At 47.0% G+C, this 27,605-nt stretch overlaps 11 protein-coding genes across 11 annotated transcripts; 3 read left to right on the top strand and 8 right to left on the bottom strand.

Moving 5' to 3' along the window:
- Positions 1-409: 409 nt before the first annotated feature.
- Positions 410-2,249, top strand: V8C40DRAFT_285017 (MFS transporter; the record flags this gene model as incomplete). Its single annotated transcript, XM_083222273.1, has 5 exons — positions 410-746; positions 788-874; positions 928-1,117; positions 1,192-1,329; positions 1,395-2,249. Exons 1-5 carry the CDS (start codon positions 550-552, stop codon positions 2,247-2,249), a joined length of 1,467 nt encoding a protein of 488 aa, XP_083066935.1. The 5' UTR covers positions 410-549.
- Positions 2,250-2,372: 123 nt separating this feature from the next.
- On the bottom strand, positions 2,373-2,907 carry V8C40DRAFT_285014 (nuclear transport factor 2 family protein; the record flags this gene model as incomplete). Its single annotated transcript, XM_083222272.1, has 2 exons — positions 2,579-2,907; positions 2,373-2,509 (listed from the first exon to the last, which is right to left on the bottom strand). The coding sequence occupies exons 1-2, from the start codon at positions 2,868-2,870 to the stop codon at positions 2,373-2,375; spliced, it is 429 nt and encodes a 142-aa protein (XP_083066934.1). The 5' UTR covers positions 2,871-2,907.
- A 315-nt stretch (positions 2,908-3,222) lies between these two features.
- Positions 3,223-4,662, bottom strand: V8C40DRAFT_278856 (uncharacterized protein; the record flags this gene model as incomplete). Its single annotated transcript, XM_083221122.1, has 4 exons — positions 3,223-3,243; positions 3,275-4,121; positions 4,214-4,371; positions 4,456-4,662. 4 exons carry the CDS (start codon positions 4,660-4,662, stop codon positions 3,223-3,225), a joined length of 1,233 nt encoding a protein of 410 aa, XP_083066933.1.
- Positions 4,663-6,514: 1,852 nt separating this feature from the next.
- Positions 6,515-7,310, bottom strand: V8C40DRAFT_278855 (uncharacterized protein; the record flags this gene model as incomplete). The annotated part of the gene is made up of 2 exons (XM_083221121.1): positions 6,515-7,108; positions 7,164-7,310. 2 exons carry the CDS (start codon positions 7,308-7,310, stop codon positions 6,515-6,517), a joined length of 741 nt encoding a protein of 246 aa, XP_083066932.1.
- A 669-nt stretch (positions 7,311-7,979) lies between these two features.
- Positions 7,980-9,287, bottom strand: V8C40DRAFT_156112 (Zn(II)2Cys6 transcription factor domain-containing protein). The gene is made up of 2 exons (XM_083211378.1): positions 8,967-9,287; positions 7,980-8,914 (listed from the first exon to the last, which is right to left on the bottom strand). Exons 1-2 carry the CDS (start codon positions 9,106-9,108, stop codon positions 8,244-8,246), a joined length of 813 nt encoding a protein of 270 aa, XP_083066931.1. The 5' UTR covers positions 9,109-9,287; the 3' UTR covers positions 7,980-8,243.
- Positions 9,288-9,714: 427 nt separating this feature from the next.
- Positions 9,715-10,970, top strand: V8C40DRAFT_285006 (dienelactone hydrolase). The gene is made up of 3 exons (XM_083222271.1): positions 9,715-9,827; positions 9,950-10,340; positions 10,394-10,970. The coding sequence occupies exons 1-3, from the start codon at positions 9,778-9,780 to the stop codon at positions 10,718-10,720; spliced, it is 768 nt and encodes a 255-aa protein (XP_083066930.1). The 5' UTR covers positions 9,715-9,777; the 3' UTR covers positions 10,721-10,970.
- Positions 10,971-11,889: 919 nt separating this feature from the next.
- Positions 11,890-17,088, bottom strand: V8C40DRAFT_156104 (P-loop containing nucleoside triphosphate hydrolase protein; the record flags this gene model as incomplete). Its single annotated transcript, XM_083211377.1, has 13 exons — positions 11,890-12,117; positions 12,186-12,656; positions 12,737-13,352; positions 13,420-13,484; positions 13,549-13,599; positions 13,671-13,742; positions 13,818-13,941; positions 13,998-14,363; positions 14,429-14,591; positions 14,653-15,383; positions 15,446-15,679; positions 15,746-16,025; positions 16,114-17,088. 13 exons carry the CDS (start codon positions 17,086-17,088, stop codon positions 11,892-11,894), a joined length of 4,374 nt encoding a protein of 1,457 aa, XP_083066929.1.
- An 856-nt stretch (positions 17,089-17,944) lies between these two features.
- On the top strand, positions 17,945-20,832 carry V8C40DRAFT_285002 (OPT oligopeptide transporter domain-containing protein; the record flags this gene model as incomplete). The annotated part of the gene is made up of 8 exons (XM_083222270.1): positions 17,945-18,721; positions 18,780-19,122; positions 19,185-19,403; positions 19,461-19,656; positions 19,720-19,925; positions 19,983-20,224; positions 20,299-20,513; positions 20,569-20,832. Exons 1-8 carry the CDS (start codon positions 18,064-18,066, stop codon positions 20,830-20,832), a joined length of 2,343 nt encoding a protein of 780 aa, XP_083066928.1. The 5' UTR covers positions 17,945-18,063.
- A 113-nt stretch (positions 20,833-20,945) lies between these two features.
- On the bottom strand, positions 20,946-23,660 carry V8C40DRAFT_278851 (MFS transporter; the record flags this gene model as incomplete). The annotated part of the gene is made up of 7 exons (XM_083221120.1): positions 20,946-21,479; positions 21,542-21,958; positions 22,071-22,183; positions 22,246-22,359; positions 22,443-22,800; positions 22,902-22,947; positions 23,194-23,660. The coding sequence occupies 7 exons, from the start codon at positions 23,658-23,660 to the stop codon at positions 20,946-20,948; spliced, it is 2,049 nt and encodes a 682-aa protein (XP_083066927.1).
- On the bottom strand, positions 23,196-24,479 carry V8C40DRAFT_259659 (uncharacterized protein). Its single transcript, XM_083219022.1, has 3 exons — positions 24,351-24,479; positions 23,918-24,296; positions 23,196-23,848 (listed from the first exon to the last, which is right to left on the bottom strand). The coding sequence occupies exons 1-2, from the start codon at positions 24,396-24,398 to the stop codon at positions 23,919-23,921; spliced, it is 426 nt and encodes a 141-aa protein (XP_083066926.1). The 5' UTR covers positions 24,399-24,479; the 3' UTR covers positions 23,196-23,848; position 23,918.
- A 716-nt stretch (positions 24,480-25,195) lies between these two features.
- V8C40DRAFT_278849 (uncharacterized protein) lies at positions 25,196-25,964 on the bottom strand (the record flags this gene model as incomplete). Its single annotated transcript, XM_083221119.1, has 3 exons — positions 25,196-25,315; positions 25,389-25,745; positions 25,782-25,964. 3 exons carry the CDS (start codon positions 25,962-25,964, stop codon positions 25,196-25,198), a joined length of 660 nt encoding a protein of 219 aa, XP_083066925.1.
- Between the last annotated feature and the right edge of the window lie 1,641 nt (positions 25,965-27,605).

The following is a 27,605-nucleotide window of genomic DNA, read 5'->3' as shown; positions in this document are numbered from 1 at the left end:
ACTTCAGACAGCGATTACAAGGAAACTTTCGGTCACATTTCAACTTCCGAATTCGACACTGATCGCATACAACAGGAGGTCGTCTAGGGCGAGGGGAGGCAACGTCTTCCGCTGCCATCATATTAATTTTGCCTTTTCCTTGGTGATACAAGTCAATTGTAAAACCCATATGTGCGCAATACATAATGCCATGGAGAAACTCATATATCCCGACGATGCCGATGGATTCTCGGGTTTTGCTTGGCAGAAACTATTGGTCTCATCAATGCTAGACCAATCATAATTAACTCTATCGACTCCACATTCTTCTCCAGTTTGTCGGGGGCTCGGGCTCGGGACTCGGCAATTTGCCTCCACATGTTTATCTAGCCCATCTCGACTTACAAGATGGTTGAATAAAAGGGAAAAGGTCTTCTTCAGGTGGATTTCAAGAGCAACTTCGCAAAGAAAGTTTCGACATAAACTGTCAAATTACAGCCACTGGTTTCATCTCTAAATATCTCCCGTGCCTGTCTTCACTCGATTTTCGCCCCTCACAGAACCATCACAATGACCCAGAAACCTGAACTGGCGAAAGACTCGCAAGTCGAAGAGAATGCATCTCTTGTTAGATTCAGTGACCCTGACGACTCGGATATGCCACTGAACTGGCCCCTGAACAAGAAATTTATTACTACCGCAATGTATGGATTCACTACAATGGGTGCTACTCTTGCCACTGCCATGCATGTATACCCTTGTCTGCAGTCATTTATGCAAAGCCACTATTAATCACTTTTATTCTTAGTATCTCTCCAACGTCCAAAGCTCTCCAGAAAGAATTTGGGAAAAGTGAAACAGTCGTGACGCTCACTGTTAGTTTAATGATGGTTGGGTAAGACTACAACGGAGTTTGACGATCGATATGCGAGTGCTAATGCAGAAAAGATTTGCGGTTGGGCCCATGGTTTGGGCTCCTCTGTCAGAATTATTCGGAAGAAAATACACCGTGGCAATCCCATATTTCATATCAGGGCTATTTGCACTCGGCTGCGCAACAGCTAGCAATATCGAAGCCCTTATTATCATGCGTTTTTTCATGGGCTTGTTTGGGTCAGCACCAGTTACCAATAGCGGTGTAAGTCACTGGTTGTTTCCGTGAGATTTATTGCCATAACCCATGCTGATAATACGTATGTGACTGATCTATAGGGTGTGATCGGTGATATATGGACGCCACAACAGCGAGGGATAGCCCTCGTGTTTTACTCATTTTGCACGGCTAGCGGGCCGGTGCTTGGGCCAGTTGTAGGAGCTGCGCTACACGACAAGTGGAGGTGGACAGAATATGTGAGTTAAGCGCAAGCCAATATAATCTTCTAATGCGTATACTAATCAGAATAATGACGGGAAAGCTCTGCTGCATGTGGATGCTCGTGATGAGCATGTTCGTCATGCTGTTATTAGACGAGACGTATGCACCAGCTATATTGACTAGCAAGGCACGGAGACTGAGATTTGAGACTAAGAATTGGGCACTGCATGCACAACATGAGGAGTGGCCAGTGAGCTTGCATGGCATTGCCGTGAAATACCTCATTCGACCGTTCCAGCTGCTGGGAAATCTCACTTGCTTTCTAATGGCCTTTTACGGTTCCTTTGTCTTCGAGTTATCGTACCTTTGCCTGGCAGCAATCCCAGTCAGTTTTGGAGACCATCGTGGCTGGCCACGTGTGTCCGCGGAACTCCCGTTCCTGGCGCTCATGCTGGGAATTGTGATTGGGGGGCTCGCCAATATACTCAATAGCCGCGGATACGTTAAGAGGATGAAGGCAAACAACGGTAAACCAGTACCAGAGGCAAGGCTGGTCACTACGTTACCGGGTTCTGTCCTCTTATGCGCTGGAATTTTTCTCTTTGGCTGGACTGCAGCCAGCCCAGTCCATTGGATTGTCCCCTGCTTCGCGCTGGTCTTACTCGGTTTCGGGTTCCTAGTCATCTTCCAGGGTTGCGTCAACTACCTCATGGATACTTTTCCGAAATATGCAGCCTCTGCGATCTCAATCATGACCTTCATGCGATCTATCTTCGCTGCTGCATCCGCTTTATTCGGCAATCCAATGTTGGAGGCAATGGGTGTTAGTTGGGGGATCAGCATCTTCGGCTTTATCTCTGCTGTGATGATACCTGTTCCTTTTCTCTTTTACTTTTACGGTGCCCGAATAAGGCAACGTAGCATGAGTTCCGGACTTTTTGAATCACAATACTGACTCAATTTTCACGGATAGTATACTTGGGAGATAGGAGGCTATACCGTTTTATTGCAGCTTTACCAATTCTCTCATCTTCATAACAAATACAATCTCCAGAAGACCTAACTCATCATCTTTATACTAACATAGGCCCATTTCTTCAGCTTCCTTCCAAACCTCTGCAATCAGGGCAGTGTCAAGGTAGTCTCTAACAGCAATCACTTTACCCTCGTCATTCCACTTGATTACTAAAGCATAGCGGTTCATGTACTCTTTGCCTAGTAAGAGTTAGCTGTGTGTCGCGGGACCCCACCATCTCCATCAAGTTGAAGAGACAAAGATCTCACCTGATTTTCGAATACCGCGAGCTTCTAGCTCCATTGTCGTCCACTCGTAATTCTCGCCCCCGAAGAAAACATGCACTATCTTCAATTCCAGTGGGCCTTGAAGGGCTTTCATTAACTTTTCAATCGTGTTGGCCCGAAGCTCGGTCAGGTTGGTGAAATGTCCAGTGCCTGGGCCACTGCCCATAATAGTCCAATCGACATCCTCTGCTACGCGGGTCCAAAAAGGTCCGCCGTTTGCAAGCGGTTGATTAGTGAAGATAGCTTCAAGTTCCTCTTCCGTGAGATAAGGCATGGTGACGGTTGAGTGATAGAGGAACGGAGTATTCTGCTCAGGTCTGGCATTCACAATTGGACGTGACGGCGCATCTTTTATATAGCGGTAGCTACGAGACTATCGACTAACAACTCCAGACTTCGGAATCCACATAGTACTGGATCTCGTCCTTGCAATGGAGTGCCCAACGTACATGTCGATGCAATACTAAGCCTATTCTGGACGAATAAGCGAACTTCGAGAATCAGCCCGCCTCTGGGGAAAGGCGGTGCCGCTTGGGCGAACTACAAGACAACGTAAGCCTACTTCCTGCGGTCTATTAGCTTCATAATCACCTAGTCCAATCAAAATATTGTTTTCAGGGGGGGATTTATTGATCATCGAGCGGAAACTATGAGAAATGAGCTCGCTCGTTCCCAAACCGCCTTTGCTATGTGTTCGTCGGCATATATGATCGGCCACGAGATCTTCTGAAGGGTAGCTCTAGCATCAACCCATTGTCTGATATGACAAGCTTGACTCCACCGTCGAATACCTTTGTCGAAAAACTCAGACATATCTGAATTGAGGGTATGGAATTCTGAGCCCACGGAGGCGGATCGTCGGAATCTGATCTCCACACTAATTGCACCGAGGAATATTTGCCAAAATAGTAGACACCCATCCGCTCCCATGCAATCCTTCGCTTTCGCGAAATGGTGGATCAGAGCATCCCTCAAAATATGAAAAACGTAATCGTCCAACGTCTTCTCTGAGCAACTTCGAAGCCCTAATACGTAGTGTAGATATAAGCTGGTGGCGCTGTACAAGCCACACCAAGTTGACTTCAGTACTTTTACTGCCTCTGTTGACATTTGTCTCCGCACCTTCGGCGAGATGGATGCGATATGTGAAGCAAGACATTGAACGTGTAGCTTTGATGCAACTCCATTTGCACATGCCGAGGCAAACTCGAATTCTGATGCGGAGAAGCTTCGCTTCGATCGGATCATGTCAAGACTGTCTGTTAGGTCTCGCAGGTCACGAACCGTATCCGTGCCATCAATCCAAGGCGAGATTGTCCATGTTTGTGGGGATCGTGAAAGGAATGGTATTAAGCATAAGGCATCAAGCTTGAGCGAGAGATCGCAATTCTTCTCCACATGGTCCAGCCGACTTGCCAAGGCTAGAAGCTTCTCGGAATGCACGGCGTGATAAGTTTGTGAAGTTTCGCCGCAGCACATACTGTTAAGTAATCGACTCATGTTACGGGTGAAGAGAGAATGTAATCTACTTAAGCATGAGTACACGCCTAGTGGCGATGCGTTGATTTGTACATCTAAGGCAGCTTAGGATGGGAATAGATTTCGGTAAAGACATACAATAAGTAGTATCGGTGATTGAACTCTTCTTCTTTCGAACTTTCATATAGAGGTTCATCTTGCTCTGATAATCGCTGCCAGTGTCGTTTCCGTTCTTTCAAAAGGTTCAACATACCGCCTAGGTGGGCCTTTGCGCTAAAGACGTGACCTAGACAAAGCTGCAAGGATTAGTGGGAACCTTGCATGTTCGCAATTGGTGATTCCATTGTAGACTTTCCTCCGTTCTGGCTCTCCGGACTTACCTCGATAAAGCAGAGTGAGGCTATGTGGCTGATAATGCAAGCCGTGCGTTCGGGCTGTCGTTCTATGATCCACTTGTTGACCATGTGGATCAGTTTTACTTTGTGGAACAGGAAGGTGGATTCGAAAGATTGCATGCTCCCAGTTGTCCACTCAAAATGCAGCGCGGCAATCAAAAGGGTCAGGCGTAGCGCGTGAGGATCGTTCATCATGGATTTAAAGCTTTCCCGTTGTTATAATTAAATTAGGCAAGAGACTTTGAGAATAGAAACAAGCTCGCACCTGGGGGATGTTTTATCTTGTGATATAGAGTTCATACTGTGGTCTATATGGCAAACTTTCGAGTCCAATATATTAGCTCCTAAAGATGCTTCCCCTGTCGAAAACCCGTTGCTTGTATGAGTTCCAACTGAATATTTGTGCCACTCACAATAATGAAAAAGCTCCTTGGATTGAAATGGCATTTCTATGCCGAGAAATTGGAAGGGATCTAATGCTCCATGAATTATAACACCAATCTTGCCTTGAAGAAATGTTGCATCTGAGTGCTTGGCTGCATGTGTGATCGTCATAAACACCAACTGCTCCCATGGTCGGCATGCTTTGTCCACAGTCCTCCTGTCACGCAGAGGGATCGTGGGAGTATACTTGCAAACTCTCTGTACCCTTGAGCGTGAACAGTTTCCACTATTCATGCCAGCTTAGTTAGCTTTCGTTTCGGTGAGAATCGGCACAACACACGTTATGCAGGTCGTGAGTGAATAGCCTTACCATGTTGGCTGTACCTCATCACATCGCATGTGACGTTTCCGACACTCTAGACATCCTGTTCGGCGACGAGGGGCATATGGCTTCCCTAAAGTCGCTTTATCCATCAGCTATTAGTCGAGAATAAGGACAGCGCAAATAGTGAAGATAGGAACGAGTGAGGGAGCGACTGCATAAGAGGGCAATGATGTTATAGTTAATGCTCTAGCCAATGGTTTGCTCTGACGCTATGCCTTTTCAAGACGAATACCCGAACATGAATGAATAACTGCATATCGTGCTGTAACGGTGGTAATCCTGAACTCCCACAGTAGGTAGCGCTAGCTCTGACCGTGGGTTACAGGGATCCCCCGGGAAACATCAATCCCAAGTGTCGGGCTAATTGCCGCTGTCTTTTTTTAGGTATGTGGAATGTCCCCAGGTGTCGCTGCGTTGGAAGCAGTCAACTTCAACTCACAGACTACCGCCACCAGAGCAACCCCCATCCGGCATCAAAGCTCCCATTACAACAGCGGGACGACATGAAATTGGACCGGTCGCATGAAACTGAAATAATAGTCATAGCGACCGTAATAATCTGGGGTTCCTCACTGATTATATCCACAGAATTATATTGCGACGGCAGGAGTAACGCAGGTACATAAGCGCGCTGACTTCTCTTGACTTTAATAGTATGATGCCACAATTCACAATTAGTTCTAAGTTTATTTACGATCTACTACAATCAACCTTTTACAGCTCATGATATATCGCCGACGTGATCTTTGCGACTTAGATAGGTGACTGCAGGGCTACCTAAGGTCCCTTAGTATTCTGTTACACACCTGCTACCCTAGAAGTTCAATCGACTCAAATCAGCAGTTTGAATTACCTATTTATGCAGCAATATCAGCGAGTCACAGATTGATATCTTGTGTACATAACTCACAAGCATTCAGAGCCACATATCCATATACTCAAGCGTTACGTGATTATTATGAATATTAGAAACCCACTCCCTATAATCATGATCAGAAGTACATACTCCGTATTTACCCATGCAACCCCAAAGTCCACGTAGCAGGACAGTTGAACAAAGCGGTAACGAACACACGTATAAACCCAGGGCTGCATCTATCAATTACCCCAAAAGCAATGGGTGTAGACGGCGTTGTAGGATTGATGAGCTCCACATGGGCGACCCAACCTTTCACTAACTCTATGAATAACAAGCTGATTGTAAAGCAAATCTGCGATAGGTGTCTTTCAATAGACAACATGAAAGTCAATTATCTTCGGCGGTAAATAAGTGTTTCAAAAGTAAGATGCTATACATGGGGAATCGCCCCAGTCTTGAGACATGTTCGAATACCCATCACAAAGCGTTAGACTTTTGGAGCTGTCCAACTCCGCCTGCTCCAACCAGTTTGCAAACGTGGGTCCGTGCTCCAAACTCAGTGAACGAGCCTCCAAGAACTTCTCCGCGTTTTCTGAGCTGACCAAAAGGATATTGCTCAAGGTCTCAGCTTCTTCTGTTGTTTTACTCCCAGTTTGATGAGAGTGCTCGGATGGCGATCGTACTACTGGAATTGGCAAAGTTGAAGGTGCGTGCAATGCGACCAGTTTCCGCTGATGAGTTTGCGGAGCAAGGCTTGAGCCGTCCTGCATATCCTGTCCACCGTTTCCTCTATCTGTAGATGACTCAATGCCGGGGGCAGGCTCATCGAAAAGAAAATTTGATGAGACTGATAAGGTTTTCTGGGCCAATGAAGCGGTGTAAGACTCTCCGCTGAGGCGAGCACTGTCGTCTGGCGAATCACGATTTAGGTCATTGGAGGTTTCGACGTCAAACTCGAATAATCGGTCTCGAATGGCTTCGAAGTTGCTGGGGATATTGGACACCATGACCTTCACAATTTAGTCAGACGGATCAAACACAAATGCGTACCTTGACTTATCTCACCATGAACGTAATCTTCGCTCGCCGAGCATGAAAGCTAGTTTTAGCAAGAAAATTCAGTATTTTCCTGCTTTTAGATATATCTTTGAAGATCATCTCTGCTTGGTATGTGGCTCTGGACATTAGTATCGAGTACAAAAGGCATGACATCGAGCTGAAGAGCATATGAATTGCAATCCAATTTGGCCCTGCAAGAAGGCCGTGCTTAAACATGTCCAAGCATAGTGCTACAATATTCTGAGCGGCGTCAATACATGCAATGGCACATGAGGAGGCGCTGCTCACAGAGCATACGGGCTGCAACGCATGTGATGAAACGTAGTGCAAGAATGGTCGGTAAAGACATAGTTGCGTGTGGGCATACGTCAGGTACAACATATAATGGGCTCTGTCGTTGTCGTTAGGAATTCCACATCAAACACCAATCAAATCACTCACCTTTGGACTGGACTTCTTATAGTAGTTACTCCAAGCCGTAGAGGGAGAGGAAGTTTCTTTGCCCACTGCACCAACTCGGATTCTAACTCCCGTACTGTGCTGAATGCTACGGGTTGACTCGTAGAGTCTGAGATTTTGAAGCCGCTCGAGGCCTTTGATGGGTATAGTTGTCTTATGACCTTATCAAATATCCAATGCAATGACTGATAAGCGCTGAAACCTGACACATGACTAATAAGGTCATTGAACTGGTCTAGCATGATCTTGTCTGGTGAATCAGTGTCGTGATCTTGCATCGGTAGCAATTGCCCTATATCGTTTCCGTCGAGCAGATTTGGCAGGCCAATGCCAGCGGCTACATCGTTAATGAGAAACCTTAAAACCCAAAAAAGTCTTTTACCAATCTCTTGAGAAATTACATCCTGACTCTTATCGAGAGATTGATGCAAACCCATCCGCAAAGCGATAGACATTGATGTCGTGAGGTAAGTGTAGCATGTTGAAAGTCTGGTCGTGGACAAAAGAAAAAGGTTCAAGATGACAATTGCCTGCAGGGAAATTAGACTTTTGCACTCAGCAATATCCTGCAGCTGTTTGCTTTTCGCATAGTATTGTGATCTGTTCAAGGCTTCAGTGTCGGTCAAGTCATTTGCGGAATTGGATGAAGTACGCCTCAGATAAAATCTCTCCATAGCCAGCGTCTTCAACCTGTTGCGAGAATAACGTCCCGTAAGCGAGAAGAGCGTAAAGAAGTGGTAAGAATTGCCTTTCCTTAGAACTATATTCACTTGGCTCTAAAGAGTAAACCAAGTGGAATAAGCGGTCAAAAGAAGGCCGATGTACGAAGTTGAGTAAGATATGCGCATCAAGAGCTGCTTGGACAAGCTTTGTCGCTCGGTGAATAGGTGGTAGAGTAACTCCACACCTCGATCCCCTTTCGGTGATGAACAGGCCTGGTACCGAAAAAGCTGTAGGCAGGTTCCGAGGAGTATCATCTCCCGGCCAAGCCCCAATCTCTTCTTTGAGGCCACGAAGAAAGGTTCTATCGGCAGAGCGGCCCTGGAACTCTATTTCTCCTTGCTCGACTACATAAAAAGCTCTCGCGTGTTTTGCAACTGGATTTTCGCCCCCGGATGGCCCTTTTCTCTTTGAGCTTCTGCTGCGCAGAGTGTCGGAGAACACATTGGTCAGTTGAGATGCTGAAAATGAGGGATTGACAAGCTCCTGATGCGGCCATCTTCGTTTTGCGTCATTCTTTTGCTGCACAGGTGATCCTGGTCGCTTTGACTGGTGGTTACGTCCAAAGTATTGACAATCTGTAATCGTTGTCATTAGGGCATGCCTTGACCAGGAACGAGGCTGACAAACCGTAGAACGACTGCGAACATTGCACACAAGGGAAAGACTTGTCGCATTTGATCTTTCGCCAATGGCAAACATCGCAAGCCTCTCGTTTGCGTGACGAGGCTTTCTGCGTGGCACTGTCTTTCTGAGTCCCACATTGACTCATCTAGGCAACGTTTTCGTTTTTGCGAATGATCACGCATTGACTCTATAAGTTTGTTGATGTATGTAGACTCACCCAAGATGCGAGCTCACCAGCATCTGTACAGCTTCCGCTCTTATGCTCCACCCGACATAGCCTTGTTGACGGACTTTGTGCGAGACGGTGCCGAGAGTTGCGCCATCGGCCGCTGAGGCGTGTGCCGGCCTGGGCTAAAATCTGGCTCCCTGATCAAGACGGCCGTGTGCTAAGTAGACTTCTCCACCTTCTTTCCGATCCAGGGCGATCAGTCAATCCGGCATTAAGGGCCGGCTCCAACGAATTGGTTCATTTTGCCCCTCGGGACTAGAAGGTAGCTCGGAGAATTTGGATTTCTGATCCGAGTCTAACCTCAAGTTCGGAATTGATTTGTTTAGTGATTACGCGATGGCCTCAAATTTAACTCCGCGAAGTTCAAGTCGCTGTAAGACGGTGCGTGCCTTTCGGGCATCACCAGGCGACAAAATTATTCAAAGGGTTTTTAGCACTATAAGGAGAAATACATAAGTCCCGCTGCAACGATGTCGTCTTTAATCTAAGAAACCATCATCGACTGATTCTGACTTCGACTCTGGTCGTCGAACTTGTAACGACATTGAATTAGCCATTGACTCACAAATTCTTTTCTCAACAGCCATGGCGTCAAACCCTCCAGGTCGCTGTTGTGACGTTGGCTCTCGCCATGAGTAAGTCCTGCCAATCCTGACTATAATTTTCACACCTCTACCTTCTATTGCGAGAGGCGAAGGGGAAAGGCTCATGGGGAGTCAATCTACTTTTGTTATCATAATACTGATACAAATCAAAGAGGTGAACCAACTGGTCAATTGATAAACATTGAATCAAACATTCAAGCTTATCTAGCAACCCCGGGTGAGGACAAATCCCACAAAGAGGTGGCGGTGTTATATCTGCCTGATGTCATTGGGATCTGGCAAAACAGCAAGCTTATGACGGATTCTTTTGCTGCGAATGGATATACTTGTCTGCTCCTAGACACATTCGACGGCGATGCAGTGCCATTGGACAAAGCTCATTCCGGAACTTTCGACTTCCCTAGTTGGTTTCAGAAAGGATCTGATGGTCAGCATCCTCACGTCCCTGCAACAGTGGATCCCATAGTTCTAGCCGGCATCAAAACTCTGAAAGAAATGGGGTTCAAGAAACTTGGCGCTGTCGGCTACTGTTTTGGTGCTAAGGTAAGCTGCTTCTGATTCACATGGACTTGGATTACAATTAATAAGAGTCTCAGTACGTCATTCGCAATCTGAAGGAAGGTGGAATTGATTGCGGTTACATCGCTCATCCATCCTCTGTAGAGGAGGATGAGCTTGCTGCTATCTCTGGACCGCTTTCCATTGCAGCTGCGGAGATTGATCCTGTATTTCCTATGGAAAAACGCCACAAGTCGGAGGAGATTTTGATCAAGACAAAGCAGCCTTATCAGATCAACTTGTTTTCTAACGTTACGCACGGTTTTGCTGTTCGATGTGACCTGAGCGTCCAGACCCAGCGATTCGCCAAAGAACAGGCTTTTTTGCAAGCTGTATCTTGGTTCGACGAGTACCTGAAAATTTGATGGTGGTGCAAAACGTGGAGGGCGCATATGGTTGGTTTCTACAACAACATTTTATTTTCAGTTGGGTCACTTGGTTCGCCTCTCTCATCTGCTCCCATTTCCCCCCCATAACTGCAGACTGTCACTACCAAACAAAGAATCAACTACTCGATCCATAACAGGTCAATTGAATGTATAAGTTTGCTTCTCTACACTCATTTAGAATACTTAGATAGCCGGTTGTCAATACTAATTGCAACGCTTGATTGAATCTAGTGGATACTCTCTACCAGTTACGTGACTACTTGTTTACTAGCCATCCCTTGTTGCCTGCCAGTTCCGTATGGCATATTCGACAACACGAACCCAGAACACGGTTTATCCTTTGGGAATCCCTCCTACTACTAATAATAGGAGACTAGCTTGTCACACAGAGTCACAGACGCGGGTAAGTCTCCTAGACCAGGGGAAGCTCATCAGTCACATGTCGAAGTTCCAACCTGCGTAAAAAAAAAAAAAAAAAAAAAAAAAAACGGAAAAAGAAACAAATTTTCTTCTTCACATTGTATCTCTAGTCCAACGTGCCGTCTTTAATACCGATCTTTGTAGCCCCGTCGTATCTTTAGAAGCAAAAGGGTGAACAGTCGAATACATTTGACTGTGGTTGGCTGGACCGGATCCCTTGTGAGCTTAGGCCACGGCTGAGAGACAAGTGGGAGCACCAACGCGACATGCCACGGAGTTTAGAAAGCAGCAGGTGGTAAATCCGTGTAACTGTCATCGGCTTTCTAGTTCAGACAAACCAAATTTACGAATAACGTTCTGCGTAAGAAAGTCACTGCCAAACATCTCGTGTGCCACATCTTTGGTCTACGCATCTATCGTAGGAAGCAGGCCCTTGCCATAGGTCATGGGTGGCACTGCGAGAATAAAGATGCGTGTGAGTGCAAGAAGGTAGACGTGTTTGTGGGGAAGCTTTGGAGTGTTCAGGGAAATGAGGACCGAAAAAATGGTTAGCTTTTGTCGGTTCGTATGGATTTAATCTGACGCAAAAGCCGCAAACTACGCCTGAAATTTGGCATCACTTTTTTACTGAGAATTTTTTTTTCATTCATCAGTAAAGATATTAATAAACAGTTGTCTTAATTAGTGCAACAATAGAGACTGTTTATGCAATGCGAACCCATAGAATTTAAATGTTTTTACCGCCAGCAATATAAAGGGCTCTGAAGGCCGACGCAGAATCACTCAGTAACGCATGTGCACTATCACATTCCACTATTCTTCCCTCACGCAACACCGCAATTCGGTCAAACCAATCGATGTGTGAATATCGGTGAATGATGCATATGATTGTTCTGTCCTTGAACTCAGCGTCAACAATGTGCTGCATATGAGCTTCTGTCTTTTCATCAACGCTAGATTCCACATCCTAGTTAACAAATTTGTTCAATGGAGAGATAGCAGAACCTCGAATGGACCATACCTGCTCATTGCCTCGTCAAAGATGATGACCTTGCTGGGGATTAGCAAGGCCCTGGTCAGACATAATAGCTGCTGCTCTCCATGAGACCATTGGGATGACTTGAATTCTTCATGAAGGCTTCCATTCGAGCCCGTCGCAAGCTTGTCCCAAAGTCTAGCGCTAACGCGTCGCAGCATCGCCTCAATTGATGCGTCTGAGGCTACGCCTCTGGGATCCAAGTTGAATCTGAGGGTTCCTGGCATAAAGAATGGTTCTTGAGGCACCACGTTGAGATGGCTACGTAGGCTTTCTCCATCTAATGTTGTCACATCGATATCATCTATCACCACCCGTCCGCTCCGAACATCCATCATCTGCATCATGGCCATAATCAACGAAGTTTTCCCACTGCCAGATGACCCACACACTGCTATTTTTTCGCCGGCACCAATATCGAGACTGACATCTTTCAGTACGTCTTCGGATGTTGGTCTAACGGTATTATATCAGATGATGTACTCCCTACTTATACTGTAACACGTGGTCTAAAGACTAGGTTGTGAGATACTTACGTGTGTGCCGCCGTGAGGCGCTGTACTTGCACCCTGCCGTTTTGAGGCCATGAATTCGAAGGCGCTGGCAACCTACCCAGGTCCGATGGAGCATCGTTCACAAACTGCTGCACTCTTGCCACCGCTCCAATGGAAGTCTCTAGCTTTGTCCAAGACTGGATTGTTTGGATTAGCAGGCCGTTGAATTGAAGTGTCATGACTAATGCAACTCCCAGAGCACCAGGTCCGAGACCGTTGGCGGTCAGAGACAGTGCAATCGCGACAAGGGTGATCGCTAAAGCCCCTGCCACGAGATCTACTACCAGCGTTAGCCATTGTTGCACACAGAAAAGCATATAAAATGGCCGTTGGGATCGGTTTAATATGGCTGCCAGGCGGTCGCTGAAGGGTATCTGCCAACCAAACGCCCGGATAGTTGCAATGCCGCTGATGGTGTCTGTGAAATGAGAGTACAGCGGGGTTTTCGCCTCGATTTCCAACATTCGAAGCTGTCTGGATGTTCGCAAGTAGTAACGCTGAACGAGAAACAGAACTCCACCAAGGACGGGAACCACAGCTGCAAGGTATTTCCCCAAAACGCACAAGACAACGAACTGAACCAAACACGAAGAAAACCCTAGAACCAAGCACATCATTAGTGGGTGACAGTAGTAAATAGACTAGAATTAAAGAGTTGCTCATACCGGAAGTGAATTGAAGAGCTTGGGATGGCAAGGTCATATCGATGAGGTTCATATCTTGGCTAAATCTATAGTGACAACGCGTTAATTCGAGTTTATGTATTTTGAGGTAGGGCTGCTCGTAAATCATACCTATTCGTGATGGACCCAAGGTCTGACTCCAGGAAGAAGTAAAATGGCGCACTAGAAAGTAGTTCACGGCGATATTAGCGAATGAATTACATAGGAATCTGATTGCGTGATTGTCATTTTACCTGATAACTGCGTGCAGCAGATCTGTGTGAAGTTTGATCGCAGTGTCCCTGACTATGTAAAGAAAAAAAGTCCTAGGACACATAAGGTCAGATAACATGTGCAATACTAAACAATAAGGCCGAATGTTTACGTTAGGTACAACTAACCAGCATTCAAAGAAGACTCCTATTATAGCAAGGGCCACCAATAAGAAGTAGATCCCGAGATAAAGTCCGAGCTGTTGGTTGCCTTGTTCTGCACTCGCTGAAGTCCATCGGTCTACCCACAATGCTGTTGTTTATTAGCGGTTGGACTATCACTGAAAGGCACTGACGGCATGGGCTTACTGGAATAAGAGTTGGAGATGGCGCCAATAAGAGTAGAGATTGCCCATAAGAACAAAGAGAGCTTGCCTGCTTTTTTGCTGTAGTACGAGTAAACGCTCCAGCTCCCTTTTTGTCTGCTGAATTCATCTCTATCAGAGCCGCCGATCTGGCCCTGTCGCTGTGATGCCGTAGAATTGGAGCCCTGCGGTTCCATTTCATGACCAGCTGAACTCTCTTCTTTCGCCTGATCATAATTGAAATCGGTTGTATGTTCACCCCATCTAAACATGTCAGGCTTTCGTGCCTTGATATGTTCGTAAGATCCAGTATCCGAAATGGATCCTTCTTCAAGAAGAACTACGCTGTCCATGTAAGGAAGTAAACTCGCTGCATGAATGTTAGTATAATGGATTGCGTTGCACGGTGACGAACCAGTACACAGAGGAGCTTACAACCATTGGCAGCGAGAATCACTGAGATGCCCGCTTTTCGAAAGTGCCCATTTGTGTGAAAAAGGCTGGTCTGTATCGTCTTGGCTGCTTTTGGGTCTAAGCCACTAATAAAATCATCCAAGATGACAGTCGGTAGTTTTGAATAAACGGCCCGAGCGAGCGCCTAGGAAATTGAGTCAGGTACACGATATTTTAAAGTTGGAAGATTTCATGGCCTGGCATACCACTCGCTGACGTTGACCTCCGCTGAGCGACGAGCCATTCTCGCCTACAACGGTCATGATACCGCCAGGTAAGTTTTCCAGGTCTTCACGAAGCGCGCAACATTGAATAACGTAGCTGAACCACGTTTGGTCGAATTCCAGCTCTCCAATGACGTTGTTCTTGATGGTATCATTTGTCAACCACGGCCTTTGAGAGCAAAATGCCACCCGGGAAGTGATATGAGACTGCATTTCACCAGAGACTACGGTCGTTTCTCCAAGGATGCTGGCTAGAAGTGATGTTTTCCCTGATCCTACAGGCCCAACAATGGCTGTGAAGCCAGTAGAAATACTGAAATTGAGGTTGTGTAGAACAATCTTTCCTTGATAATTCTTTGGGAGCCAAGAGATGTTTGCAGATTGGAATGTGATCAGGTGTGGAGAGCTGGAGTGTCCAGCACGAAAGCGCAAGGGCATAGAAGATGTATCTTCCTCGAGAGGGCTGTGGGATTCCAGGTGCCAGGAAGATGAGTTGACTATTAAAAACTTTTCAATGCGTGAGAAGCAAGATACGGCCTGTGTGAGAGATGGCAAAGCCTGGCAAAACATGAGCAGTGGTTCTGTCACTAGGTTAATGAGGGCAAGGGATGTGAAGGCCTGAGTGACTAGAAGCGATTGGTCGCCGCTGGTAAGGGCAATAAGAGCATAGATGGCCAGTGTAACGAAAGGTGCCAGCGATCCAGGAACATTTCCTGCAGCTCACAGTGATTAGTGGTCGAGCCGTGGTCATTTTAGCCCTGCTGGGGTAACTGACCGATAATGATGGCCCAGACACGCAGTATCCGAAAGTTTCCTGACACGTCAATTTCGATAGCTCGCAACTTCTCAATTGCTTGACTCCAGTGATTCATGAGGCCAAGCATTTTGGCTGACTTTATATTGCTCAGCATGCTGGACGTTGCGCCTATCCTCTTCTCAACGCATTCCACCCAACGTTTCTGGGCTGGTCCAAAGTGCTTGGCAACGAGCGACGTTCCAGCTAGGCTTACTGGGGTGAGGTTAATACATATTGGTGCAGAAATGCTTTTGATAATAGCCAACAGTGTTCACTTACTCACGCAAATCACAAGTGGTGCGATTGAGGCGTAGAGAACCTGGCGGGTAAGAAGCCAAACACCGATGGCGACCTCCGGAATTGCTGCCCACGTTTCGTGAAAGAATCTCAGTGACTCCACAATTCTCTCTACATCGGTGCCCATTAAAGTAAGTGCGGCTGAATCTTCCACATCTCGAGATTGAAGTGACACTGTTTGGCGGTATATCTTTGCTGTCAGACCGGCTCGTACCTTGGCGAGCATACGATAGGTTTGACGCCAGTATACTGCCCTTGATATCTAGGAACATAAAACCGTTAGTGATCATATCTATCACAGTTTGCTGAGATAAAAAGTCTAAAACTGCAGGTACTGGAAGCTGACTTACCGCAATGCCCAAGTAAACCAATGCGAATGCTCCCACTAAGGCCTGCCCGAATCGCTCATGGTCGTCCTCGTTTGCTGTACCACTCAAATGAGATACTGCGGCTTGAATAAGAAAAGGTTGGCAAAATGTGAAAGCGGACAGCATCAACCGTGGTACGATCGCAGAAAAGAATGACCAACTATTCGCTCTAAAGGTCGCTCGTACGAGGCGGAATCCAATGCGACCTCCCTGAGTGCGACGCCAGGCAGCCTCCAGTTCAGCCCAGGTTGCCGACTCCTTCATATCTTTGTCAATATCAGGTAAGTCATCGACAAGAAACAAATTACTATATCCTTTTTGAAACACGGGAAGCAGCCAAACAAAGAAGCTGCGGCTCCAAAAGCTGGTCATTTGCTCAGATGTAAGCCCATTCTTGAATGCGGGCCGCAAGTACTTTGTTTTTCCAAAGCATTCAATGGTGGCAACACTAGCAGTAAGGATAAGCAAACCGGTCCATATGACCTGCTGTATCAAATAATCTGAAGGAAATAACCAGAGTGTGCGCAGTCGCGGGATACCGAGAATGGTGGATGCTGAGTAGTACAACACTAATACGTCTGATGGTTTAACAGATCGCTGATCGACAAGAAACGAAAGAGCCAATGCCCCGATGTTGGACGAAACCGACAGCACCTCCGTAGCAATGGCCATTCGAGTGTGTAGAATGCTTGATTGGACACGTAGTGCGAGAGCAACCAGATGGAAAATGATGAGAATTACCAAGGCGGCCGATTTATACGCTGCAAGCCGATACGAAGCAGTCACAATCGGCATCCTCCACAGTTTGCGGAACTGAAGAGGGAGTACCAGAATCATGACTGCAGCAGGCAGAGCCATGAAGAATGCATCCTCAAATAGCAGCGTGAAGTCAAAGGGTCGGCACGCGACATTGACTCTTGGGCCGAAGCTGTCATCGCTGCCAGTAGGGCATTGCATCGTTGCAATTGCTGTCTCGCCTTGCGTGCGCGCTCTAGTTTTAGGCGTTTTGATCACTGAGATTGTTTCGGAACAAAGGCGATCCGACTCATCCAGAACCACGCTCCTAGGATGACAATGACAATGTACGTGGAACTAATGGCAAGAGGATGTAGTATAAGAGTACCACAGCAGAGAAGAAACGATATTTAAGCAGACCGGACATGCATGACGGTTGCTGCTCACTGTTGCGTGTTGGCCAACTCTATGTGTCGACAAGAACCAGAGTGTCGAGAAGAGTATTGTATTACCTCACAACGTTCGTTGGTAGGTCTCTTTGGTTTTCTCGCTTAATTTATATACATATAGTTAGCCAGTTGCTCTAAGGAATGTTGCGAGGTAATACGGTATCTGAGGGGATTCCCTGCATACCGTGCATGGAGCCTCGGGGCCTTACGAATCGGACCATGACCACGCTTAAAGGACACCACTTGGCACCCATGGCTAACTACAGCAAGTGCAGAAGCCCGAGCCCATGCCAGGCTGGACGACGAATGAGATTGTAGGTTGAAAAGGATTCATTGCTCACTTTCTAATCGAATGGTGCGATCAGCCAACAGCTTGATATACATTCAGGGGTGACTCGAACGCTGTGGGGGTGGGATTTGGGTGGAGAGAGGGGTATGGACCTACAGCGAGCAGGCCCAGGCGCTGAGGTGTTGGATGTTGCCGGCCGCACCAACACTAGAGCAAGAAGGATCAATGACACCGGACACACTTATAATAAAGATGGTCTGTTTCTCAAAGAGGCTCTGATAAGCCACACGAGGACTATGAAGCACCGCGGCGGTAGGTGACTTGAAGCCATCTGCAGGCCCAAGTGCTGGCGCAGCTGCATTATATGAAGTCCTTGATAATTGCTCTTCGTCTTTCCTCTTCCATTTATCGTGTCTATTAAGAGCTTAGTATCTCAGCATATGCTCTGTTTTGTCCGCTATGCGGTCTGAAACTGGAACCAAAGACCAGGAGTATTTGCCGCTTTCAACGAAACAGCCTTCTTGGACCAGTGGCATCCAAGACAATCTGGATATCTCAGATCGGCCAGATGATCATCTTCTAGCCGATGATATGTTGGCTTCTGGTGAATCATTCTCCGATAAGGAAGATGATTGTGAGGTCGAGGATTCGCCGTATCCTGAAGTGCGAGCCGTTGCACGAAATTTCGATGAGGAGCATTTGCCATACAACACTATAAGGGCTTGGACAATCGGCTTGAGCCCTTGTGTTATTGGAGCCGCTCTCAATACTCTCTTCTCTTTGCGGTCCCCCAGAATAGGCCTTGGATCACTCATAGTGCTGTTCCTCGGCTGGGCTTTGGGTCGGACTTGGGAGACGTGTATGCCTATTAAACGTATACAGCTCTCGCCTTCAGGTCTTAAATTGGATCTTAATCCTGGGCCATTCAACATGAAAGAGCATTCAGTTATCATGATCATGGCTAGTGTTGCTCTCTCAGTGGCAAACGCGACGGGTGTGATCTTAGCACAGCTGGTATTCTATAAGCAAGATTTCGGCGTTTTGTACCAGCTTCTCCTCATCGTCTCGACACAATGTTCAGGGTATGGCATTGCTGGCATGCTAAGAAAGCTTCTGGGTAGGAGTGCCCAATAAAGTCGGGCAAGCTTCCATCACCCCAGCTAATCTGTATCTAGTATTCCCTGCATCAATGATCTGGCCAAGCAATCTTGCTGTTGTCTCATTGCTCACTACCATGCACGAGTCAAATCAGTCTGCCTTAGATCCCGCCGTCTTCGGTGGAAACATGCCCAAGCTTCGATGGTTTTTCATAGTTGCGATGTCAATGTTTGTGTACTATTTCATTCCAGGCTTTCTGATGCAGTGCTTGAGTATCCCTGCCTTTCTTACTTGGGCTGCCCCTAGTAATGCCGTCGTCAATCAACTATTCGGAGGCACCACTGGGATTTCTCTTATCCCACTTACCCTTGACTGGGCTCAGATTGCGGGCTACGTCGGATCGCCGCTGATACCACCTTGGTGAGGATCTTTCCATGAGCTTAGTTAGCTAGACTCGGGGAATGCTAAGATTAGCGAACCAGGCCGGCTATCGCTAATACAGTTTTGGGAGTTGTGATCTTCTATTTAGGTTTATCTACGGTTCTGCACTACACAGGGGTATGGTATACCGCCCACTTGCCCATAAGCGATTCGCAGCCCTACGACAACACAGGTGCTAGGTACAACGTAACGCACATTTTATCTCCGATGTTCACGCTTGATCAACAGGCGTACGAATCCTACTCACCCGTTTTTATTAGGTATCCATAAGCATTTTCATGAATTCGAATGCCCCTTGTGAGCTAACCTTGTTGTAGTACTACTTTTGCCATCAACTACGGCCTGTCCTTTGCAACCGTTGTCTCGTTGGTCTGCTACACCTGGCTCAAGCACCGGCATAGAATATGGTCCTTATATATTAAAAGCGCGCATGAAAAACCAGATATTCACATGAAACTCATGTTCAAATATAGAGAAGTACCACATTGGTGGTATCTCAGCATTTTTGCTATTGTACGTCTTTGTGGCGCGAAAGATCCGTGTCAATCAACGATAACTCTCACTAACACCCGCAAGATGTTCTCATTAGCGCTGACCACAGTTCTAATCTACCCCATAAGCTTCCCCCTATGGGCATTCTTCCTCGCAATAGCAATATCGACAATCTTTGCGATACCAATTGGCATAATTCAAGCCGTCACAAACACACAAATTGGGCTAAATGTCTTGACCGAGTTTGTCTTTGGCTATATACAACCAGGAAAGCCCATAGCGTTAATGATGTAAGACCATGAGCCAGAAGTATTAGACTAATTGTTATTGCGCTGATGTATTGCTAGTTTCAGAAATTTTGGTTATGTGACCATGTCACAAGCGCTAGACTTTGTGGTGGACTTGAAGTTTGGGCATTACATGAAATTGCCGCCACGAGTCACATTTGTCTGCCAGCTTTCAGCAACGCTCGTGTCCTGCCTAGTCCAAATTCTAGTGCTGAATATGGCCATTCATAATGTTGATGAAATGTGTGACCCCCAGCAGCCGTCACACGTCACTTGCCCTGGTGGAAGAGTCTTCTTCTCATGTACGTCTGCCTTTTCGAATGTATCATCTACCACAGTTATCCCGCACAATAGTATTAATAGGTGGATATTCAAGCATCTGTCTTATGGGGCCTCATCGGGCCAGCCTCCTTGTTTTCACCAGGTCAAATCTACTCGGGATTGCTTCTGTTTTTCGTCTTGGGTGCTGTCGCCACAATAGCTGTCCATCTCCCCGGTCAAAGATATGCGCTAGCAAAGCACATCATTGTCCCTCTTGTTCTTGGCGGCGCAGGGTCTATCCCGCCAGCTACGCCGTTGAACTATCTCTCAGTAAGAGCCATGCATCCTTCTTGCTAACTCTGGTTTACTGACCATGAACCTGTAGTGGGGCATTGTGGGATTCGTCTTCCAATGTCTTATTAAAACATATCACTGTCGCTGGTGGAGTCGACTGAACTATCTGACGTCTTCTGGTCTAGACCTGGGGCTCGCTATGTCAACGACTGTTATATTTGCACTCACTTTGGTTGGTGTCCATGTGCCACAATGGTGGAAAAATACTGTAACACAAACCACGATGGATGCTAGACACACCGCTGTACAAGTTGTTTTGCCTCCGGGAGAGAAATTTGGCCCGGACAAATGGTAATGTAGTTATATCTGTGAGACACTAATCGACGATATACCGTTCAAGAGCGTAAGTTGCCCACGCCATCTAGTCTGTGTACATCATAGGGCCATCAAGATCTGCACTTCTCATGATTACGGGCCGCTTGAATCCACGCCGTCTCCATCTTCGTTATCCACCGCACGTGGCATTTTACCCGCCGCCGGCGCCGTTGAAACTGCCAGTAATGCTAAAGCAAAGCAGCCACAGGATATCAAATATGGCATCCCAATCCACAGCCCACCTAGACGGAGCCCCCAGCCAAACGCCCCTGCAAACAACGGCCCACCAGTGAGCATACCACCATATAGCAGCACCGAGATTGTTGTATAAAGTGCTGCGAGATGCCTTTTCTCGACCATGCTGGTTACTATGCTTCGCGCAGGGACGCTGAATGCCAGTCCCATACTATACACTACTTGGCCAAGGACAAGAATAGTCCAAGATCCTGCAGCGAAAATAATACTTGTCCCAAGAACTAGGAAAACCCCGCTGATCTGGGCAATGCGCTTGTCTTTGGCGATTTCGTGCAGCTTGAGACGCCATAACAAGACAGTAGATAGAGCAGGAATGCCGACCGCATGCACAATCAAATTAATCCCCGCCCCAAGGGACACGAGATACGAAGCCTAATATGTCCGTGGTTAGGTTAATGTGCGCCATCCACAGACACTACTGATGATATACGTACCTTGCCCAAGGACCAGTTTAAGCGCTTTGATGCGTATTGCAAAAGAAGAGTTCCGCTTGCCTGCTGTCCGATGCTCCATGGGAAGAAGCATACAAGCACGACAACTAGTCGCGAGTTTTGCTTGACCCATTTCATCATCGCGGCGCAGCCTGCCACCAAATTCGTCCACCGAATTTGAAAGCCATGTTTGGTGCCTGTGGGTGATGTTTGATCGCCATGGTCGTTGTCAGTAACACTAGTACTGCTAAAGTCTCGTTCTGTCGACTGCAGCGTCTCTGGGAGGAAGATCAGCGCTCCAAAGAAACCTAGAACAGTCACCACGGAGGAGATCATCATGGGAATCCAAGGGTTGATGGATACCAATGTGCCTCCCACGGGGACAAAGATAAATTGAGCAATCATAATGGCCGATTGGAGCTGCGAGAAGGCTGTCGTTCTGTTCGTCGCAAGAAGGAATAGTCAGTTTTGCCCTGAACCTGGAAAGCTACAAAATTGAATTCCACCATTACCTTTGATCGCTTGGGCAAACATCGGCAACCATGACATGCGAGATAGATGACAGAGATGCAGCGCCAGCTCCTATGATTTGCCACAAGCCGCCGAACCAAACCGCTCGAATGGGGAAAAAGTTGGAGAACCAAACTGATAAACCTCAGTACAATGAAGCAATATCCTGTGCGTTTGAGAGATAGACAATTACTTACAGACCATTCGCATCCACAGGTCATTCATACCTATGCCTACAATGGCGAGAAGAAAGACACTTTTGCGCCCGATGCGATCTGCCAAAGCTCCATATGGAACTGCCAGGATAATGGCTGGCAGCTCAGTCAGCGCACCACTCGCTAGCTTTTGGACTCTTCCCTTCATTAAATCGATATTTTCGGACCGCCAAACGTACCTGGAAGCATCTCAAACACATCTTTCCAACCGTTAATGAACGCGACTTCGCTCTGCACAGCATCTACTTTGCATCGATCGTCGTCCATGGATAGAGATTGTCCTTCTTCGTAGTGACTTTTACAGACAATATCCTGCAATATGGCCAGTTGGGCTGCGAAACTAACATAGCTTCCAATATTCAGAACGATTTGTATTGCAGCCACGACGAGGATTGTGTGGCGTGCACTCGGGACGATCGAAAGCGAGGGTTGCGGTGCTGAATCATGGCCATCTTGGGGACGCAGCAAGCGTGTAGACTCGCTTGCCTCTCTATTTTCCATTGCTGAGGTGACTGAGGGCATCTGGCCGCCGACTTGCTAGCTATACTCTGATATCACGCACAGAACAGGGTGGATGAAGAATGTACGGAACAGAAATGCACAGACATGGCACGACGGGATGAGAGCAGCAGGTTAACAGGTGCTGACGGCGGGTCGCTGTTGGGGATTCCAGCGGTTGGCTGGCTGCAGTATAAACCAGACCAGACTTGACCAGTCGGAGGACACGGCGCACACTGACCATTGCCTAATATCACCCATCATTCATTCATGTGACATTAGATAGTTGGCTCGCATTTAATATGTATTAGATATTGCAAACTTAAAAGCTGATCCTTTGGCCACCAAACCCTTTCTCTATCCTGTTGCGGAGGTAAGAGGATGGCATTGTATATACTTTGCAGTCCATCGTCAGCAATCACCCTCCATCACACGGGTTTACTTATTACATCAAATTTTGCAAGCCAGACATTCATATTTCTAACTGCTTCAATGCCACCACCGCCCAACCGTTCGACGCTCTCGGCAACAGCATCCTTTAGACCATTCAACATCAGTGCGATGCGTGGACCATGACGCTGCTCTACAAGTTGCCGTTCATCCTCGAATTCTTTAGCCTTGAGCAACATTCGGACCTCCAGTGAGCCTTCACGGTTCTTTTCACCAGGCGTCATGGTCTTGTGCGAGTCCAGTCTGAATCCAGCCCTCTCACCTGCTTGTGTCATTTGACTTGGTGTTAATGGCGAACGTATGTTCCATTCTTCACGATCGCCCAACAACGCTTCTACAGTGCTGTTGTATTGCGCCGCTAGCACATGAGGAAAGGCCGCGGGTATAGAGGTTGAGAAGCTGAATTCAGCAATGAGAACGGATCGTGCCCATGGTTGTAGTGTCTCCATTAGCTCTTGAAGCATATGTGGCTTCTCAAAGAACCACACACAATGACCCAAGAGAATATAGTCGAATCGTGGCGTGTCCTGTCTGAGGGATGCCACATAGTTTGGGGCAGTATCGTTGATGAATGTGATACAACCGCCAATGGGGGAAGCTGCGAGGTGTTTCTGAGATTCGATTACACAGGGCGTTGCTAGAACGAGCGAAGTGAGCCATAAGTATGTAAATCATTATGGAATGATGGCGAATGAGGAGCTTATACCCTAACTAGCAGGCGTTGGGTCAACAGCAACGACTCTACCAGCCGGTCCAACCGCGTCAGCGAGGCAGACAGTGAATTCTCCCTGGCCACATCCGATTTCAAGAACACTAGAGCCAGAAGGTATCTTCCAGTGTTCCAACATCCGCTGTCTATACTCAATACCAGCTAAGTGATTTTCAAGATGGGTCTGGTAGAACAGGTAGGACAGCAGCTCCTCTGCAGAGCTACTAAGGCGACCGCTATTTGGCTCAAATGATGGCATTATGGCAAAGCTAGGGAAGTAGGCAAGAAAACTTCGTGTACTGAAAAAATAAATACGTTCACGATTATTGAGCGGTCGAGGCATGAAGACAGCGCGGTCGCTGGTATATCCTATATCCTGTCATACATTTAGCCCTGGCTCGTACCCCATGTTGCGGGAGTAAATCAGTACTGTGTCGGTCTTTCTAATCAGAACATGCCTCCTATCACGCGCTTTCATGACATTTCGCTGTTGGTTCACATCGCATGACGGCTTCCATCCGAGTAGCCCGGCCTGGAGATGGGTTGTGATACGAGTAGGTGCAGCGGTGCAGTGAATGCAAACGCCCCTACAGTAGACTTAACCTGCCACGTTTTAACGGGAACGTATAGCTGAGACCGTCGCAGTTGAACCCTGTTCCTGATATTGCAACCGTCGTGGTGACACGGCACGGCGACTTCCATTTGGGGCAAGAACTGCATTCAATTCGATTCCAACAAACGATGCTCATTATTAGCGGCCAGCACGCAATAGCAGGCGCCTGAGCAAGTTGGTGCCTGATCTCGCACTCTGCTACTCCCCGCGTTATCTGGCTGTGTGGCATGGGGGCCGCACCAACCTCCATGCTTTATCGAAGGAATGTCTTTAGGTCTGACCTTGGTGCCTGTCCTGTCGGCGTCCCTCGTGTGTGCATGCGCAACATGGCGGAGACTTGGAGCTTCGTTTAGGGCCTGAAAGCGCCTTTACTATGGATGCTTGCAGTGCTGAAACAGCCTGGCCATGGCCCGTCCTCACTCACATGTATTGGGCTATACGTAGTAAACTTTGCAACTGCACGTAGATGCGCCCGTATGTCCTTTAGCATTGCTCAAGATTTTGAACTATCTTTATGGTGTATAATATGATGTATGGCATGGCAGATTATTCATAACATCGAAAATACTGTATACATTCCGTTGACGTCGCTAATGATTCGACGTAGATCTGCGCCCCCAGCCCAGATGCAGGGCATTGAATAGCATACTCAGAAAACTCAATCAGGCATCTTTGCTCGAATTCATGGTCACCGGAACCTCGATGAGGAAAAAGTGATCTGGCGTTGGATTGCGTATTAGGCGCACACAATGCTGGACATGATGCAGACTGTCAAACCGTTCCTCCATGTCAGTCCATGATGATCTTGGTATATCGCATACGATGGTATTTTTGCCAGTAGAAGAGGCAATGAACAATATGCCAATCCCGCGATGCCCAAAACGAACCGCCTTTATCACCTAAGGCTGCAACTTCGCTCCTATTCAGTGGGACTTTGCCTTCTTGATCGGCAAAATATGCCCAAGCACCATCAGGCCCAGGCCCAGCTTTATCAAACTCAGCTGTGAGTTCTTCGTCTCGACAATATGGCGGAAGCCAGGCTGTGGCAAGTGTGTCGTATATACAATTCCGTGAGATAGCCTCCCGAATGGAGTCACCACAGTCGCACAGGTTAAGAAGTGGTGGAAGAGTTTCAAGATGATACCCATCAATCCTACTAATAGCTTTGTGCGAATTAGACATGTGTGGTGAGTATTCGACCGAGGTGCTTGGCTGCAGAGCCTTGGAAACTTAAAGGCCCAACGATACGATGCCCCAGAAGGCCAGGGCGTGCATCAGTAATCGAAATGCTGTCGAGAAATATTGAGTCTTGGGTGTGTATGTGTCGTTGTCTCCGTGCTCATCATGGTACGATGAAGAATATTCATTTTGAGGCACATTCTCGATATCGTGTTCTTGGTCGTTCGTGAGGAGCGGAACACGAGACGACATAGTGATGGTAAAATTCCGCAGAAAGAACAGAATTGAACAAAGGCAAACGGTTACAAAAGCCTCTAGGTCTAAGAAAATGAGTGATGAATTGAGTGCCAAAGAATTCTGTATGAGAGGACTAATGTAAAGGTAGGATGGGCAGGCACAGTCATAGCAGTCACCTGGACGAGCGAGTTGTTCTAATTCGTGCTAAGGTCTTACACTCAATATCAGCTTTCATCCTTCAACATGCAATCGTGGTTTAACCTGGCGATATCGGGATAACAGCCAATGTAATGATCACCACTATCGCTATTTTTATCGGCATTTATCCGTAAACGAAAACAGTTCTTGTCAATCTTGTCTCCTAGGTCGCTGCCCATCATACCCATGACACGACTGCGGTCTGGGTCTCTCATTCCGTCCATTGCTTGGTCATAAAGTATATCTCGTACGTGTACGTCCATCCTAGCTTGTGTTTCTACTTGTACTAGCAATGACGGCTGCCGCTTCATGACAGTTTCACCTTTTCGGATCAGTCTCTTAGCAATGAGTCCAATACGCTTCCCTGGTATCTCACTCTCATAGAACATGTCGTGTTCTTGCTGCTTGTTCATCAGTGAGAATAAAGGCGATTCTGACAATTGCGACACTTAACCCCTGATACCGTGGCCTTTAAAATTTTTTGTGATCAGCACAATGTCACGGAGCCGTGTCCAGTATATGCAAAATCCCGAGAGACAATGCTTGGAGCCTTTCCACTCGCCGCTTGGTTCATAACCCCTGGGTTCTAGACTGACGAATGTCTCCCCCTCATATCAACTTCCGGATAGTAGTTCGAAAAAGGAACCCGAATCATGGGATTGGCAGGTATTAATTGATGTCCCGTCAACCTCAATGGATACAGCGAGTCCACCAAGAGCCACGGCAAATGCAAGGATGACCGGACGCATTCTGAAGAAGTTTGTATAAATACAATAGAAACCAATTATGGGGTCGTCTCAGTATAATCAGGGTGGCACGGTTGGGGACGAAATCCAATGACCATATAGCAGGTATGAAGATTGTCAGTTCAACAACCTTAAATCTAATGGACATCTTTAATCAATCTTCTTTTCTTTGATCAATAGTCATAGTCACAAAACACACTGTGACAACCCTAATACAACCTGATATGGTTAGGTAAAGATTACGTTTCTGCAGAATATCAGATGCAAAGACACTGGTCGTGATCGTAGCGTTGTGGTTGGTGGGCCATCATCTGCGAGGTGATATGCACCATACAATCAACAATCTTACCTGAGTGTGAGTTTAGCATGCATATACCTTAGTTGAAAACCCAATGGCACAATGTGTAATGCGTTGTGCTATACGTGGCCGACTGATCGTGAAAGAAGTAGCCGGTCGTGTTTAGACGTACAGTTGGATGTATAGACAAAGATCCTGGGGAACCTTTGTCTGCAAACCGTCTGTTGGGTGAATTGTAATTCTTTCACTCATTACTGAGGGGTTGTACGATTGACATGAATTGTAAATTGCCTGCACGTAATGTTGCGCGAGATCAGACTAAGATGATACAACAGCCAATTGCCTTGCAAGATGGTGTGTGTAGCGAGGAGTCATCACGGGTTAGCAAGATCAATTACAGGTCTTAATTCGTCT

This window comes from Trichoderma camerunense, assembly GCF_050948025.1.
Source record: "Trichoderma camerunense strain CBS 138272 chromosome Unknown V8C40scaffold_39, whole genome shotgun sequence".
NCBI lineage: Eukaryota > Fungi > Ascomycota > Sordariomycetes > Hypocreales > Hypocreaceae > Trichoderma > Trichoderma camerunense.
The sequence above is the reverse complement of the archived record's forward strand: the minus strand, read 5'-3'. Positions and strand labels throughout refer to the sequence as shown.